At 59.0% G+C, this 14,878-nt stretch overlaps 3 protein-coding genes and 1 long non-coding RNA gene across 7 annotated transcripts in view; 2 read left to right on the forward strand and 2 right to left on the reverse strand.

Annotated features, from left to right (window-relative positions):
* The first annotated feature begins 2,382 nt into the window (after positions 1–2,382).
* Positions 2,383–6,185, forward strand: LCN2 (lipocalin 2). The gene is made up of 7 exons (XM_024762639.1): positions 2,383–2,586; positions 3,100–3,236; positions 4,437–4,516; positions 4,705–4,824; positions 5,055–5,156; positions 5,862–5,891; positions 6,003–6,185. The coding sequence occupies exons 1-6, from the start codon at positions 2,449–2,451 to the stop codon at positions 5,882–5,884; spliced, it is 600 nt and encodes a 199-aa protein (XP_024618407.1). The 5' UTR covers positions 2,383–2,448; the 3' UTR covers positions 5,885–5,891; positions 6,003–6,185.
* On the reverse strand, positions 3,422–7,854 carry LOC112411479 (uncharacterized). Its single transcript, XR_003005620.1, has 3 exons — positions 7,686–7,854; positions 7,053–7,122; positions 3,422–3,877 (listed from the first exon to the last, which is right to left on the reverse strand). It is a non-coding gene; the product is annotated as an uncharacterized LOC112411479 (long non-coding RNA).
* Positions 7,855–8,056: 202 nt separating this feature from the next.
* BBLN (bublin coiled coil protein) lies at positions 8,057–11,856 on the forward strand. The gene is made up of 3 exons (XM_024762207.1): positions 8,057–8,246; positions 9,611–9,705; positions 10,973–11,856. Exons 1-3 carry the CDS (start codon positions 8,168–8,170, stop codon positions 11,123–11,125), a joined length of 327 nt encoding a protein of 108 aa, XP_024617975.1. The 5' UTR covers positions 8,057–8,167; the 3' UTR covers positions 11,126–11,856.
* Positions 11,857–12,518: 662 nt separating this feature from the next.
* CIZ1 (CDKN1A interacting zinc finger protein 1) overlaps positions 12,519–14,878 on the reverse strand; it is a 17,545-nt gene continuing 15,185 nt past the window's right edge. For all 4 annotated transcript variants that reach the window (XM_024762414.1, XM_024762416.1, XM_024762413.1 and 1 more), the window contains 3 exons: positions 13,580–13,649; positions 13,234–13,355; positions 12,519–12,863 (listed from right to left, as the gene is read on the reverse strand). In XM_024762414.1, the coding sequence (XP_024618182.1) occupies positions 12,648–12,863; positions 13,234–13,355; positions 13,580–13,649 (408 nt within the window). In that variant the 3' untranslated portion in view covers positions 12,519–12,647. The remainder of the gene's footprint in view (positions 12,864–13,233; positions 13,356–13,579; positions 13,650–14,878) is intronic.

A 14,878-nucleotide genomic window follows, 5' to 3' on the forward strand; every position in this document is an offset into this window, starting at 1 on the left:
GTCCCTGAGCTGGGCAGCTGGGCCGTCTCCCCTCCTGCACCTGGCCCTGGTTTTCACATGCTGCAGACCCGGCCCAAACACCCGTCCCCAATCTATACCAGGGGAGCATTGGCCACCCTGACTTTATTTTATTTTATTTTTATTTTACTATTTTATTTTATTTTATTTTTGGCCACACTGAGCGGCTTGCCGGGATCTTACTTCCCGGACCAGGGATCGAACCTGGGCCCACAGCAGTGAAAGCGCCAAGTCTTAACCACTGGACCGCCAGGGAATTCCCTCGCCCTGACTTTTTATTTTTTTTGAGATCGCTCAATGTGAGCAAAAATGTGAACAGGTCTTCATATTTATTGCTCATCAACATCAATGGGAAATCTTAAAACATGGAAGAGAACAGGCCACTCCTCTGTATTGGGTCTTCGTTGCTGTGCACGGGCTTTCTCTAGTTGCGGTGAGTAGGGGCTACTTTTCGTTGCCGTGCGCGGGTTTCTCATTGCGGTGGCTTCTCTTGTTGTGGAGCACAGGCTCTAGGCGCGTGGGCTTCAGTAGTTGTGGCACGCGGGCTCAGTAGTTGTGGCTCACGGGCTCTAGAGCGCAGGTTCAGTAGTTGTAGCACACAGGCTTAGTTGCTCCGCGGCATGTGGGATGTTCCCGGACCAGGGCTCGAACCTGTGTCCCCTGCCTTGGCAGGCGGATTCTTAACCACTGTGCCACCAGGGAAGTACCAACCCTGACTTTTAGAATCTAGAATATTCCCTGCAGCGGCTCCTTGGTGATCCAGGGTACCGTCCCTCTCCTACTTAAAATTCTTTGAGCCTCCACCCATGAGTTTCCCCAACGTCTAGGAGTCACCACAGACTCGAGGGTACCTTTTAAGGTCAAAGAGAATAGCAGGGGTAGAGGCCCTGGGGCTGCGAGCACGGATGAAAGGGGTGGGGTGGGGGTGGCCACGGGTGCCTGCAGAGGGCCCGGCCTTCGGTGGCAACATCCCTGAAGAGGCTTTGCTCATCTCTACTTCCTGTGCTTTCATCACCCGGAAAGGCTGGCAGGTCAGGGCCTGAGAGGGCAGGGGTCCTGTGGGGGCCTCTCTCCCTCAGTAAGATGTGTCCTACCCACCAGCTCAGGACCCCTCCAAAGCCCCTCCCCTCAGGGCTCGGCACCCCAGAGCCTAGGCTGGGGAAGCTGATTCCCAAGCAGCAGGCAGGCAGAGCCATTGAGGTCCCCGTCAGTCTCATGCGAGGCCAGCGGATCCTCAGTTCAGCCACAGATCAGGCATCCAGACAGCCTTGGCCCTCATGGTAAGCTATCTGGGAGACATTGCCCAGGGCCTGGGACCCACCATTGCCTCCCAAGGACGGCCAGGCCCCCAGTGAGGAAACTGCACCCCTCCAAGGACAAAGCTGGGATCAGCCATGGCAGGGACAATTCTGGGGTCCCACGCCCAGGGCACTGGGCTCCAAGGCTGTGGCCAGAGACAGCAGCTGGCCTCAAGGACCTCTCAAAGACAAGTCCAAGTCCCTGCATTCCCTGTGCCCCAAAGCACTTGGTGTCCAGAGCAGCTGGGTGGATAGCCCACCTTCAGGCCCCAGCCCCCAGCGCCCCTCACCCGGCACAGACGCATGCCCCGTGCTGCCCCCCACAAGCATGGCGCTGGGACCGCAACACCTGCTCTCTGCTTTGCCAAGGGTCTACGCGTGGGGCTCTAATGCCCAGCTTGGGGTCTCATCCCCCGGGCCCACAGCAGGGACCAAGTCCTTTAGGGGTTGGCTAAGGTCCGAGGCATGGAGGAGGGGAGGGGCTCTTCCTTCAGCCTCTGGCCTGGTGTGCGGCCCCCAGGAGGGCCAGGATCTGGGCTCCGAGAGCTCAGGGCACACACCACACTCTGTCCTTCCTGGTCAGAAATGTTCCCTCTCAGCTGCCCCACCCTTCCCTGCCCCTTCTGCGAACCAGGCCACAGCACACAGGCTGCCAGGGTGAGCAATGGTCTGTGTTCCTCGGATGTGGGAAGGGGGTCTCACCACACATACCCACCCTGGGCTGGGGCTGAGCAGGGGCCCCTGAAAGTCAGAGATGACAGCTTGTCCTGATCGGGGACCACCGACCATATACAGAGCCAACCAGAATGAAGGGAAGGGGCACAGAGAGAGTGGAGGGAGCCCTTGTGCCTGCCAGACGTGCAGAGCTCTGGGTAATGTCCGCTCCCCACCTTCTGCCCCTGGTCTTGCACAATCCTGACCAGCGGGGAAAGGGGCAGAAATCTTGCCAGGTGTTTCAGCAGGAGTGCTGGCAAATGCCTCAGCCTTCCCGGATATGGCAAAATATGAATGACTCCACCCTGGGAGGGGCCACGAGGCAGGTGGACCATACATAGGGTTGCCCAGGCAGCCTCCGCACTCACTTCCCCCCTCAGCTGCTGTAGGGAACGCCAGCCTGCTCAGCCCTGAAGCCATGCCCCTAGGTCTCCTGTGGCTGGGCCTCAGCCTGCTGGGGGTCCTGCACACCCAAGCCCAGGATTCCACCCCCAACCTGATCCCAGCCCCACCTCTCTTCAGGGTCCCGCTGCAGCCCAACTTCCAGCCTGACCAGGTAAGGGCCCTGGAGAGAGAGCTGTAGGGGTGCCCAGGGAAGAGTGCAGGCAGAGGGGAAGACAGGTGAAGAGTCCTAGCAGACAGGTAAAGGCAGGACGCCCAGGCTTCAGCTTAGCCTGCCCTGGCTCCCCCGACGGAAGCCACGCTCCATTGTCCCACACCAACCCCGAACTTGCTGACAAGAGGATCACCTGGGCAGACCTTCCCAGGTCCAGTCTCTCTCCCATAATTGCTGTAGTCCATGCGTGGTGGGGACACCTTTAGTCCCTCTGCGTGAGGAGGAAACTGAGGCACAGGGAGGCCAGCTGGCCACCCTGCCCAGGGTCGCCCCTTCCCTGCCATCCTCAGGGCTCCTTCCTGGCCTGGCTGCCTCCGGCTCCCACTGGCTTCATCAGTGCGGGAACTGAATGCCCAGTCCCAGGCTCTGCTGCTTAGCTACTGGTTCAGGGCCTGGTTCAGGGCAGGGGCCCTAGGGTCGTTCGTGGGCTCTGCCTATTACAGCCCCCTGTAGTTCCAGGGGAAGTGGTACATCGTAGGCTTGGCAGGGAATGCATTGAAGAAGGAAAAACAAGGCCAGTTTAAGATGTACGCCACCATCTACGAGCTGAAAGAAGACCGCAGCTACAATGTCACCTCCACCCTGCTCAGGTGAGAGCTGCCACCTTCTTGGGGAAAGTGGGGGAGACCTGAGGGGCTGCTTGAGGGTCTAGCGGCAGACTGATGTCACAGTCAAGGGCTGACCGAAGGTGAGAGACAGTCATTCATCCTGCTCAGCACCGGATTCAGATATTTGTTCATTTCTTCCCTCATTAGATCAGCATTTATTGGTCACTTCAGAGCAGACACACAGAGGGTGCTGGGGATGAACACAGTCATTCAGAAAACAAGACAGAGACAGCCTGGAACCCCCCCGCCCCCCGCCACCCAGGGCTTCATCAAGGGCTTACAGGGAGGTAGCCTCTAGAACTGGGCCTTGAACGAGCCACCTGCCTCGGAAGGAGGCGTGAGGCGTCCACGGCAGGGGCTGGTGATCCTGAGTCAGAGAGAAGCACTCCTTCAGGAAGCAGCCATCGTACAGCTGTTCTGAGCAGCAGCTGAGTGGCTTGGCAGGGGGGCAGCCCTCACACTGCCAGGGGCCTCAGGCACCAGCACAGAAGCGATCTGGTGAGGAGTGGGTCTGAGCAGGGTCCCTCTGGGGGTGGTGGAGAGAGAAATGGTAGGGTGCCAAGGTTCGCCCAGCCCCTATGAGTCTCTGGCTCTGGCACCCAGGGGGATTGAGGCTGGAGCATCTGTGGAGCAAGAAGCAGAAGAAGGATGGGTCTGGGGAGATCATCTCTGGAATACCAGGAGACAGGGTGGGACTCAGGTCAGGGTTGGCCCAGGAGCTAGAGGAGTCCTTGGCAGGGATCAGACTGGAACCTTGGAGGGCGGATCCCCCAGGAGAGGTTACAGACAGGGAAGCAGCAGAGGGTAGATAGGAGCAGGGATAAATGCCTGGGGTTGGGGATAGGGGGACAGTGTGTAGGGAAGGCCACTGAGGGGAGACAGCCCTAAAGAGGAAAGGACAGTGGGTGCTGGAGGGAGGGTCTGAGCAGGGTCAGATGTCCCAGGGCAGACCAGGCAGTGACAGACAGGGGTAGGCTTAGAGGGGAAGACCCAGGCCCATCTCAGCTGGGTGGGGTAGGGACAGCCTGCTGTGGTGGGGATGGACTGTCTTGGGCTGGGCCAGGCCAGGGGCATCAGAGTCCCACCCCCTCCAGCTGCAGCCCTGGCCCCCACCTCGTCCAGCCCAAGGAGTCCAAGCCTGTGTCCACTCCGGTCTCACTCACCCATCTCTCCCTCCCACAGGGACGAGCGCTGTGACCACTGGATCAGAACTTTTGTCCCAAGTTCCCGGCCCGGCCAGTTCACCCTGGGCAATATTAAGGGTGAGTTCTGAATGAGGCGGGCCCTGGGGTTGGGCTTCGGGGGGGGGCAGGGTCCTCCAGGAAGGGGCGCAGACCCGTCCACACAGATGCTGTTCTGTGAGAGAAGCCCCTGCAGATGGGCCGGGGAGAAAGGAACGGCTTCCTCCTCCCAGCCTGGGCAGGCTGACCCCTCGCCGTCCTCCCCGCAGGCTTCCCCGGGGTGCAGAGCTATACTGTGCGAGTGGCAACTACCAACTACAACCAGTTTGCCATAGTGTACTTCAAGAAGGTTTACAAGAACCAGGAGTACTTCAAGACGACCCTCTACGGTGGGTCTTCCCCACCGCCTCGGGGACCCGGCTCCCACTGTCAGGGGAGAGGCCCACGCCAACCCAGCCCCCCAAGGTCCTCTGCAGTATCAGCTTGCAGTCCCTGTGGGCGGCCAGGGAGGGAGGTCCTTCTGCAGACCCTCCATGAGGAAGGGATCAGAGGCCTTGTTCACGCATTCAACGATATTTATGGAGTATTTGCCGGCCACTCACTGGCCATCTGGCCACAGGGAGGACCAAGGAGCTGACCCCTCAACTGAAGGAGAACTTCATCCGCTTCGCCAAATCCCTGGGCCTCACAGATGAGTACATCCTCTTCCCTGTTCCAATCGGTAATGACCAGATGGGGAGAGGAAGAGGGGATGTGGGGACTACCCAGGCCTGATGCTGCCCCACCAGGGAAAGGGGGGAGGAGGGGCTCGGTCCTCTACTCAGTCACTGGAGCCCCTGGGAGCCACTTTGGGTTCAGGAAGACCCTGCCCCACCCAAGGATCCGTGGGGCACCCGGGGATCTGGGGCCCAAGGGTTCCTCCCTGACAGATGAGAATTTCAGGCCCAGGTCCAAATTCCCCCAGCCTCCCTGCTCCAGGCCACTTCCCCGACACCCCAGGCCCTACCATCCTAGACCACTTCCTCCTCACACCCCCTCGTCCGGGGCCACCTTCCCCCTCGCCTTGAGGCCGGCTCACCACTGACTTGAAAAGTGCCCTTGTCTTCAGGTGGCCTGGACTGGGCAGGGGGCTCCAGCTAGGCCACTCAGGGAGCCACTGGCTCCCCAAAGCTGAAGGGCTGCCAGGGTCAGCAGGTAAACAGGCAGGAGGCCTCCTCTGCGGAACCGGAGTCCCCCAGGTCTGCTCGTCCTCAGGCCCTTCTCCCAATCCCCTGTCCCAGCCCCCCAGCCCTGAAGGGAACCCCCAGATACGCCTTTGCTGGGCCAGGCTGGGGCCTGGGGTGCCCAGGGGCAGTGCAGGGGTCCCAGTGGGCAGGGGTCATACACACACACACCTGCCCATTCTGACAGACTCTCTCCCCCACAGACAAGTGCATCGATGACCAGTGAGGGTGCAGTGAGTATGGCTGGGGAGGGGGCTGATGGGAGCCAGGGTGCAGGCCTACCTTTGCCCCCCCCACCCCCGCCCAGGACTGCTGTTGTCTCTACTTCCCCGTCTCCCTCTCAGGTGCCTCCTGTCTCTCTGCTCCCATCGCCCTCCTGTCAGCCTTTGCTCGGCTTGGTGCCCAGCTGTCCCCACCAGCCCAGACACCGGTGACAGGAGAGAGTCCAGAGACCCTTCTCATGTCACTGCCCACCAGCTGCTCTCTGAAGCCCCACCTTGCCTGCTAAATAAACACATGCTCCGGTCCCCAATCTGTGCTCCTTGACCCCTGGGCCACCTGGGAAGAGGACAGGCAAAGGATGGGCTCACATTAGCATCACTCCTGGATCCCCCTGTGGTCCTCAGCAAGTGATGGCGGCCACAGAACCCATGGCCAGCTATGGCTGGACACTTCCTAGCTCTCCACCCACCCCCACCCCACCCCCAGGCCCATCCCTGCCTTTGAGGGATGCCTGGTCCAACAGAAACACTGATGGGGCCACACCTCATTCCCACACTCGATCACCTGCAGTGGGTGCCACAGCAGAGGCCCAGCCAGGGCCGGGGAGCCGGATGGGGGCTGCGAGGGCTGAGGTGCTGTCACCCCCAACTCACCAGGACTCCTGTGGATGCTGGAAGACAGCAGCCAGGGCAGGAGGGGTGCACAGTGGGTGGGGCAGAGGCATGCCCAGCTTGAGGGTCGCCAGGGGTGGTCCCCTGCCCCTAGGGGGTGGCAGTGTCCATGCTGACCCCATTCAGCATCTCGTCCTCACCCACACCTCTCCTCTATGATGACCTCCAGACCACCAGGGGCAGAGCTGGGGATGGCAGGGAGGGGAATACGCTACCAGGAATTCAGATTCCAGGAGACTCGAGGGCTCCAGACCTCTCCAGGAATGGCCCAGGTGCTGTCTGACACCTGTTCCATCCATGGGCCTAGTACCTTTTTTTTTTGGCAGAAAATTTCAACTTTATTTGGCCAATGTGTCCAGTTCCAGGTAGTGGGAAGAAATAATAGAAATATTGTGGTTGCCCCAGGTGGTGGGAAGTAAGTGGATGCCTGGCTGGAGGAGGGCAGCTGGGGGGATGGGAGGAAGGGTACCCACCCATTATAGTCAAGGAGAGTCAGCTGACCTGGGTGAGGGGTTTTCACTGCAATCCTTCCTGCACTGGTTCAGCGTGGACCTCGCCTCCACTCAACCTGCTTCAAAGAGAAGGTGGGGCTGCCATTATCCAAGTCAGTGGTGGCTCACATTCCTCAGTGAAACGGTAAGGCAGCTCCCGGGACAGAGAGGATCCCTTCCCATTGTCATCATCGGGGAACATGGCTCGGTCTGACCGCCACCCAGGGATGGCCTGCTCTCAGGAACTACCAGTGTGAGACCAGCACCAGGCTGCAGCAGCCATGTGGCCTCCTCCAGGAGGCCCAGCTACAGGAGTCCCAGTAAGTGAGCCCCTCTCCCCTGGATATGGGCCTCACTCAGCGGTATCCCTGGCCAAGATCACACCTCTGGTTCCAGCTCAGGAGCGACACTTTCCGGCTGTGTAACTTTGGGCAGGGCCCCCTTTCCCAGCTGGTAAAAAGGATGGGGTATGACGGCAGCTGGGCAGACTATCCCGGAGCCTTCCTTGACTGACAGCCACAAGCTGCACTCTGCTGACCGTGACTCTCAAGTAGGCTGTGAACGGATATCTTCCCTACACACTGGGGGCCTCAGAAACAACTCGTCTCAGATTTCTCCCATGCAGAGGCGCCGGCTAGCTTACCCGCAGGTCCCCAGCAGCAGGATGGGGCAGAGTCGGGGGGTCCCAGGCTGCCCTGCCCTTGTGCCGGGTTGCTCGACCTGAGGGCCGAGCCCCCGCCGCCTAAGATTCTCATGGGGTGGTCCAACCCTAAGATTCTCACGGGGTGGTCCAACCCGGCCGCCGGGAGAGGGGAGGGCCCGGGGACCGGCGGAAGTGGGCGGAGCTCGACTGTGAGGCAGGGTGTGGGCGGGGCTCGAGTGTGGGGGCGGAGTCTCACTGACGGGAGGGGACGGGGTCCTGGCGGCGGGGCAGGGCGGAGCTCTGGCTGCCGGGCTCCGCCTTGGGGGCGGGGTCCCGGCCTACTGGGCGCATTCCGCCGCGGCGTTCCGCCCTTCCGGCCCCGAGTTCCATCCACCGCCTCCCTCTTCCGCCCCGCGCCGGTTGTCGGCGCGACCGTTGCCGCGATCAGTCGTCGCGCTGCCCTTGCGGCTCCCGAGCCCACAATGTCGGGCCCCAACGGGGACCTGGGCATGCCGGTGGAGGCGGGCGCGGAAGGCGAGGACGACGGCTTCGAGGAAGCAGGTGACCCAGGGGGGCTGCTGAAACGACTTTGCTTTCTCTGGGATGCCCTCTTGGGAAGGGGAATCGGGGCCGGGATAGGGACCGGGAAGGAACCGCAGAGCCCTCCCATCCCCCCGCCCCAGGGTGGTTCCGGAGTAGCAAGCGCCCTCCGGGGGTTTCGGACGAGCACCTGCGAGCGGGTCCCTGGAAACCGCAGCCTTCGAGAACTGTGGGCGACAGGCCCCGTTTTACAGATGGGGAAACTGAGGCCGCTTCAGGTCACTCGCCCTTTGGGATTGGGATTTGCTCCAGACACTTCTTTCAGCCCATGTGGGGATGGAGACTCCTAAGGGGCCGGGGCCGGGAGTGGACCGTCTTGGCTTGGCAGGAGGGGCTACCTGGGTGGGCGTGCCGCCATGCTGAGTCAGCAACCCCAGGCACCTTTGCTGGTGTGGCCTGGAGCCCTGGCGAATGTGACTTGCTTACAAAGCGGCCTGTTGCCTACACAGCACTGCAGGGGGTGGGGGTAGGGGGGGAAGGAGAGAGAACCATCAGCTCCCTTCTCCCCTTCTGCAGCCTCAGTTTCCCCATCTGTAAAATAACAATAATGGTTAGTGTCTCCCGCATTGAGATGTATCAGGATTAAATGAGAAAGTGAACGGAAAATAGTAGACTTCAAGCATGCAAGTGTTCTGTAAGTGGTTATTATTCCCTTTAGTGTAATCAAATTTAGTTTATTAACTTAGAGGGCAGGACTTAGTAAATGTGGGGTAAGTTTGGAGTCTGCTTTTGGTTTTGTTTTGGGTAACAGCTTTGTTGAGCTGTAATTCACACACTGTCCAATTTACGCATTGAAACTGTGCGATTCAGTGGGTTTTAGGATATTCACAGAGTTGTGCAACCGTCACCACAAGAGTTTTAAAGCACCTCATCACTCAAGGTCTGCATTTAATAAAGAGGTAGAGTAAGTGGGGTAAGTGGTGGGCTGCCCGGTTTGCCTGGGGCACTGCTGGTGAACAAAGGCCAGGTGTGGTAATCACGCTGGCAGCTGTGCTGGGGGCATCTGGAAGGGTCTCCCAGGAGTCACACTGAGTGGAAGTTGGCAGATTCACAGGACTTAGGGCATTGGGGAGGAGGGTGTCCCTGATGGAAGGCAAAAACTTGGAACCGGGAGGTACCCGTGACACTTGACGCAGACAAAGCCTAGCCCCAGTAGCGGAGAAAGCTGCCTCCCCCGTCTTTCTCCCCACTTGTGTCTCTTGACCGGAATGTGAAATGTTGATAATCGCGACCATCTACTAAGTGCTTGCTGTGGCCAGACCCTGAGCTCTTGATATATGTATTTGAATCTTCACAGTAACCCAGTTCTCATTCCCTTTTTCCAGAAAGGTATAGTAACTTGCTGGGATGGGGCAGAGCTGGGACTGAAACCCAAGTGCCCCTGCTCCCCAAGTCTGAATCTTGGCTCTGCCACCAACCAGCTGGAGGACCCTAGACAGGTCTCTTCCTTCTTGGGCCTCGGTTTCCCCATTTGTACCACAAGGGAGTTGGACTCCAGGATCCAGCAGAGGCTTTCCAGGACTCTGTCCTCTGTGAGTTAGGACAACTCTGGGCAATGGGTACCCTTCCCCCAGAATGCAGACACATTTGCACCCTTATCCCAGACACTCTCCTCTAGCCTTGGTCGTTTCCACACACCACCAGCCGCTTCCCCTTTGTCCCAAGCTGGCAGCTGAGTGTATCCGAGTCATGCGCTGGCTCAGAACTGGGTCCCGCAGTGGGCACAGGCCCAGACCTTGGGTCCTAGCGGACATTGTGTGGCTGAGAGAGGCAGGTCAGGAGTGTCTGTGGAGGAGGGAGTGATGGTTTCTGGTGGAGACCAGGGAAGGATTCTTGGAAGAGGAGGCATTTGGAGCTGGTCCTTGAGCGGCTGAGGCATTCTGGATGGCAGGGGCAGTTAAGGAAAGGCAGAAAGCCTGGAAAGTCATCCATTCATTCATTCATCCATTCATTCATTCAACAGATGCTTACTGTGTGACACTGAGGGCACTGGGGAAACAGCAGTGAACACATTCCACCTCTCACACAGCGCTCACTGTAGTCTGGTGGGGGAGACAGACTAGCACACAGTCACAGCAGCCGAGCCGGAGGTGGGGGCCGTGGAGGTGTGAGAGGGCAAGGGGATCAGGAATAGAGGCCCGGTCAGGCTGGGGCGTGGGAGGGCTCCCTGTGGCAACATCCACGCTGACACTTGAAGGATGAGTGGGGCTCATCCAGGAGGAGAGGAGGGAAGGAAGACAGAAGGAGGACACAGCACATTCCAGGCGGAGGCCACAGCATGTTCAAGGGGCCTGAGGTGGGCAAAGGCAGGTGTGAGAGAGGAAAGGAAAAGGCAGGGGAGGTGGGGCTAGAGAAGGGGGCAGGGCCTTGGAGTCTGCTAGGAGCTAGGGCAGGGGAGTCAGAAGGGCTGGAGAGGAGGGCCTGCCTGGGGACAGAGGCCGTGACTGCCTGGCTCAGGAGCATGGGCTCTGGCCTCTAGGCAGCTGATGCAGGAAGTAGAGAGGAGACCTGGCACCTGGCAGGAATTCCCGGGCAGGACACTGTCTGGCTAACCTCCCTGTGACCAACCTAACCCTAGAAAAAGCTGGTACACTAAGGTATTTCTCCAAAGCTTTTCCTCCTTTGATATCCAGCCATTTTCCAGTTGGTGACAGTGAGCCTCAGGAAGGAGGAGGGACTTGCCCAAGGCATTGGACCAGATCAACTCCTGTCTGGACCACCTGGAGGAGAAGAATGACCACCTCCATGCCCGCCTCCAGGAGCTGCTTGAATCCAACCGGCAGACGCGCCTTGAGTTCCAGCAGCAGCTCGGGGAGGCCCCCAGCGATGCCAGCCCCTAGGCTCTGGGAGCCCCTGGCCAGGCTCTGGCCTGAGCACTCACTACCTGGTTTAGATACCTTCTCAAGGGCTGGCCTACAGGTTTTCCGGGGCAGGGGGAGGCGGTGTCTGCCGGCCTAGGCCACTCTTCTGGTACTTCACTTGGCGTACCTAGGCCTGCCCCACCTCCCGGCACCCCCTCCTCAGGGCTTCCTCCCCACTGCTGGCCAGGTGTGGGCCAGCGACCCACCCACCTTGCCTGTCTGCCCAACTCCTGGACGCTCCCCACGCTGCCCAGGCCTTGAGCGTCCACATTAAACTGGTCTCCAACACCACTGCGCCTCCTCTCTCCTCTGTATCCCGGGATGAGGACCCCAGTGGCTGCCAGAGGTAAACAGGCCAGTGGAGGCATCCCAGGCATAGATCACACACCGGCTCATAGGCATGGTGGTGGGGCCGGGCTTCTTGGCCTTCTTGTATTTCTGGACACAGAGGTGCAGGTGAGGTCAGGGCTTCCTCCCCACCGGGTGTGCTCCTGGCCAGCGGCTGCTTCCCCAGCCCAGCTGAGACAGCATCAGCCATGCTGTGTGACCCTGTGTGATGTGCTCAGCTTCTCTGGGTTCTAGGGCCTTTCACTAAGACAACCAACACCAGGACATGCTGTGCAATATGTATAAAATAGATAAGAACCTGCTGTGTAAAAATAAATAAAATTCAAAAAAAATAAAGACATGCTGCGCAACCTTGGGTTCCACCCTCTTTCTCCTGGCCTCAGTCTCTCCAGCTGGCCAATAATAGGGCTGGTCTGGTTATCTTGTCTCTAAGGGTCTTTCCAAATGGGGAAGTGGAACTAAAGAGCCAGCTCAGCCTGGGCCCCACTCACTAATGATTCATCATAAGGTCTCCTGACAAGAAGGGTGGGGTCTCCGCTAATGAACATGAACTTGGAACCAGAGGGCCTGAGCAGTGAGGGCCCCCACTCCTGCCCTTCAGCTTCCGTAGGGTCCAGCTGGGAAAGGCCAGGACAGGGGTCCAGAGTTCAGGCTCGGGGTCAAATCCTGGCCACTCACCAGATATATGACCTTCAGCAGGCACCTGACCTTGCTAGGCCTCAGTTTCTTCATCTGGGATAATGGGATAATTTGGGGATAACAAGACCTACCTCCTAGGGGCACTGTGAAGATTAAATGAGATCTTACTTGAAGGTAGTACTTTCCTAGCCTGGGTACATTATTAAGAGGGAAACTGAGGCTCAGGAGGTGAAACACCTCATAATCCCAGAGTCCCTGGTTAGGGAGCCTGTCTTCAGCTTTCCAGTTCTGCCACCACACTACCCGCAGGGGCTGGGTGCTGACTGAGAGCTAGCTGGGGGCCCCCTTTCCCTGTCCACCCAGACGGAAGTGCTGGTGGGGACTATACAGCCAAACTACCTTCTTTTATTGGATTTTGAGTAAAAACACCAACCATGTCACAGTCTCCACACAGACTCCTAAAAAGCGTAGCAGATCTAGACCCAGACGGGGCAGCTGTGGGCCGCTCCCTCCATCAGGTTTTGAGGCGGCTTGAGCGCCGGGGTAGTGGGTGCTGAGCGGGTTGGGCTGTCACCTTGCTGGGGGTTTTGGCTGTGTCCTGGGTGCTGGGCTGCGTGGGTGTGCGGCCGCCGGAGGTGAACAGAGCAGTCAGGGCGTTCCGGGCGTTGATTGCACACCGGCGGCTCACGGGCCTGGTGGTGGGGCTGGGCTTCTTGGCCTTCTTATATTTCTGGACACACAGAGTGCAGGTGAGGCCAGGCTTCCTCCCCACCTGGTGTGCTCCTGGCCAGAGGCTGCTTCCCCAGCCCAGTTGAGACAGCATCACACATGCTGTGTGACCCTGTGTGATGTGCTCAGCCTCTCTGGGCCAGAGCTCTAGAGCTAACAGCCCAGCCCTCAGCACCCACCAGAACAACTGCAGAGAGACATTGGCCCCAACGTAGCTCTGATTCCCTTTGTGGGCAGAGCCTCTCACTGGGGGCTGTACCCAGGGGCTGAGGCCAAACACAGGAGGGAGGTGGCCACTGGCTGTCCCCATCAGCTAGGACATAGTCTTGACTCCCTGGGCAGGGCAGAGCCGGGAAGGGGGCCTGACTCACCTGCAGGTTCTCAAAGTGGGCCAGGGACTTGCAGTGGGAGAGCTGCGCCCCTGAGTTGCTGTGGTAGAATTTGTGGCAGATGCGGCAGATGTAGCCCATCACGGGCACCAGGAAGTCCACACCTGTGGGACAGCAGGGTCTGTGCACTCACATGCCTCACCAGCCAGGTGTCCCCCCTTCTCTAGGGGCCCATTTGCTACCCCTCCCCACCCTCCAGATGGGAAAAGAAAAGAGGACGAGGGGACAGGATGCCTGGCCAGGATGCTGTGGCTGGGATCTGGGGGGTCGCCTGGAGGCAACCTGAGGGCCGCAGCTCCTGCAGGTGGGGTCAGGGCTGGGGTCTTACCATATGCCGTGTCGGGGCTGTAGGTCTCCGAGCCTTTCCACTCCTCTATGGATATATCTCTGGATCTCACCTGGAAACACACACAGGTGTGGGCCTCCATTGGTTCTGGCTTCCCCTAGCCTCCTCCTAAACGCAGGCGGGGACTGGAACCCACCCATGCTCTTCAATCAAGGAAGCCCGCCTTGATTCCCAGGAGGTTGTGGGTGGCATGCTCTGAGCCTCTGCACATGCTGATCCTGGCCCCCGAGTGCCTTTCCCAATCTAAACTTTCCAGGTTCAGCTCAATCAGTCCCCTCCTCCAGGAAGCCCTCCTGCTCCCACACTGGCCATAATCCATGCCAGGTATGCCCAACACATCACACGTGTCATTTCGCTGAATCCTCATAACAACTTTCTATGGTTTGCCCATTTTACATAAGAGGAAACTGAGTCCCAGGCACATTAACTCACTTGCCCAGGGTCATACAGCGGGTTTATGGAGGTGCAGGGTAGTGAGCCCTGGTGAGCCCCCAGCCCTGGTTACACTCTGCCATGAGCCCCCCACCAGCTCCCTAATGCTGCAGCAACCACAGTCTTAGTGGGGTAGGTTTCAAGTGATCAAGGATCCCTTGTCTCACTGGCTGGACATGAGCCCCTTCCACACAAGGCCACGCCTAGCAGTGCCTTGCAAACAAATCTGGCTTTTAAGAATAATGACCACCCCCTGGGCTGTGACCCTTCCTTACAGTCTGAGTTGGGACTATTCTAAGCAGAGGAACAGGCTTATAGAGGCCAAGGGGCTTGCCCAGGGTCATGCCACTGCTGACCGCTGAGTAGCAAAGCTGGTATCTCCCCCAACCTGCTTAGGGCTGGAGGCCACCCACGCAACCTTCCATCCACAGCCCCGTTAGGCACCGCCCCCTGTGGCTGCCCCCTCACCACCCTGGACTGTAACAGACAAGTTCTGTGAGGACAGGGGCCAGAACTTCAACCCCAAGTACCCCTGGTATCCAGCACCAGGGCCTGGCCCAGAACAGATGCTCTGGAAACACTTGTTAAACTGCAGAGCTCCTCCAGCTCCTCGCTCATGGGAAGCAGCAGAGCTGGGGTATTTTTGAGCACGGGCTCTGCAGTCTCGCCTCCTGGCATCCAAGTGGGTGAGATTCTGCCAGGAAAGTGCTTGGTACACGTGTGGCATATAGTAAGTGCTCAAAAAATGTTCACTGCTCTCGCCATCATCCTCATCACCATCTTTCACTGACTTTTCCTGTATACACCACATAGCTCCCCTCTCCATGCCTTTTTTTTTTTTTTTTTTTG

The sequence above is a fragment of the Neophocaena asiaeorientalis genome, unplaced genomic scaffold, assembly GCF_003031525.2.
Source record: "Neophocaena asiaeorientalis asiaeorientalis breed wild unplaced genomic scaffold, Neophocaena_asiaeorientalis_V1.1 scaffold78, whole genome shotgun sequence".
Lineage (NCBI taxonomy): Eukaryota > Metazoa > Chordata > Mammalia > Artiodactyla > Phocoenidae > Neophocaena > Neophocaena asiaeorientalis.

Excerpts from the sequence above, each read along its gene's own strand:
- LCN2 (XM_024762639.1), top strand. The coding sequence starts at position 2,449 with ATGCCCCTAGGTCTCCTGTGGCTGGGCCTCAGCCTGCTGGGGGTCCTG. Across the intron at positions 4,517-4,704 it reads CACCCTGGGCAATATTAAGG|GCTTCCCCGGGGTGCAGAGC; the intron begins GTGAGTTCTGAA and ends TCCTCCCCGCAG. Across the intron at positions 4,825-5,054 it reads CTTCAAGACGACCCTCTACG|GGAGGACCAAGGAGCTGACC; the intron begins GTGGGTCTTCCC and ends ATCTGGCCACAG.
- BBLN (XM_024762207.1), top strand. The coding sequence starts at position 8,168 with ATGTCGGGCCCCAACGGGGACCTGGGCATGCCGGTGGAGGCGGGCGCG. Across the intron at positions 8,247-9,610 it reads CGACGGCTTCGAGGAAGCAG|AAAGGTATAGTAACTTGCTG; the intron begins GTGACCCAGGGG and ends CCCTTTTTCCAG. Across the intron at positions 9,706-10,972 it reads CTTGGCTCTGCCACCAACCA|GCATTGGACCAGATCAACTC; the intron begins GCTGGAGGACCC and ends GACTTGCCCAAG.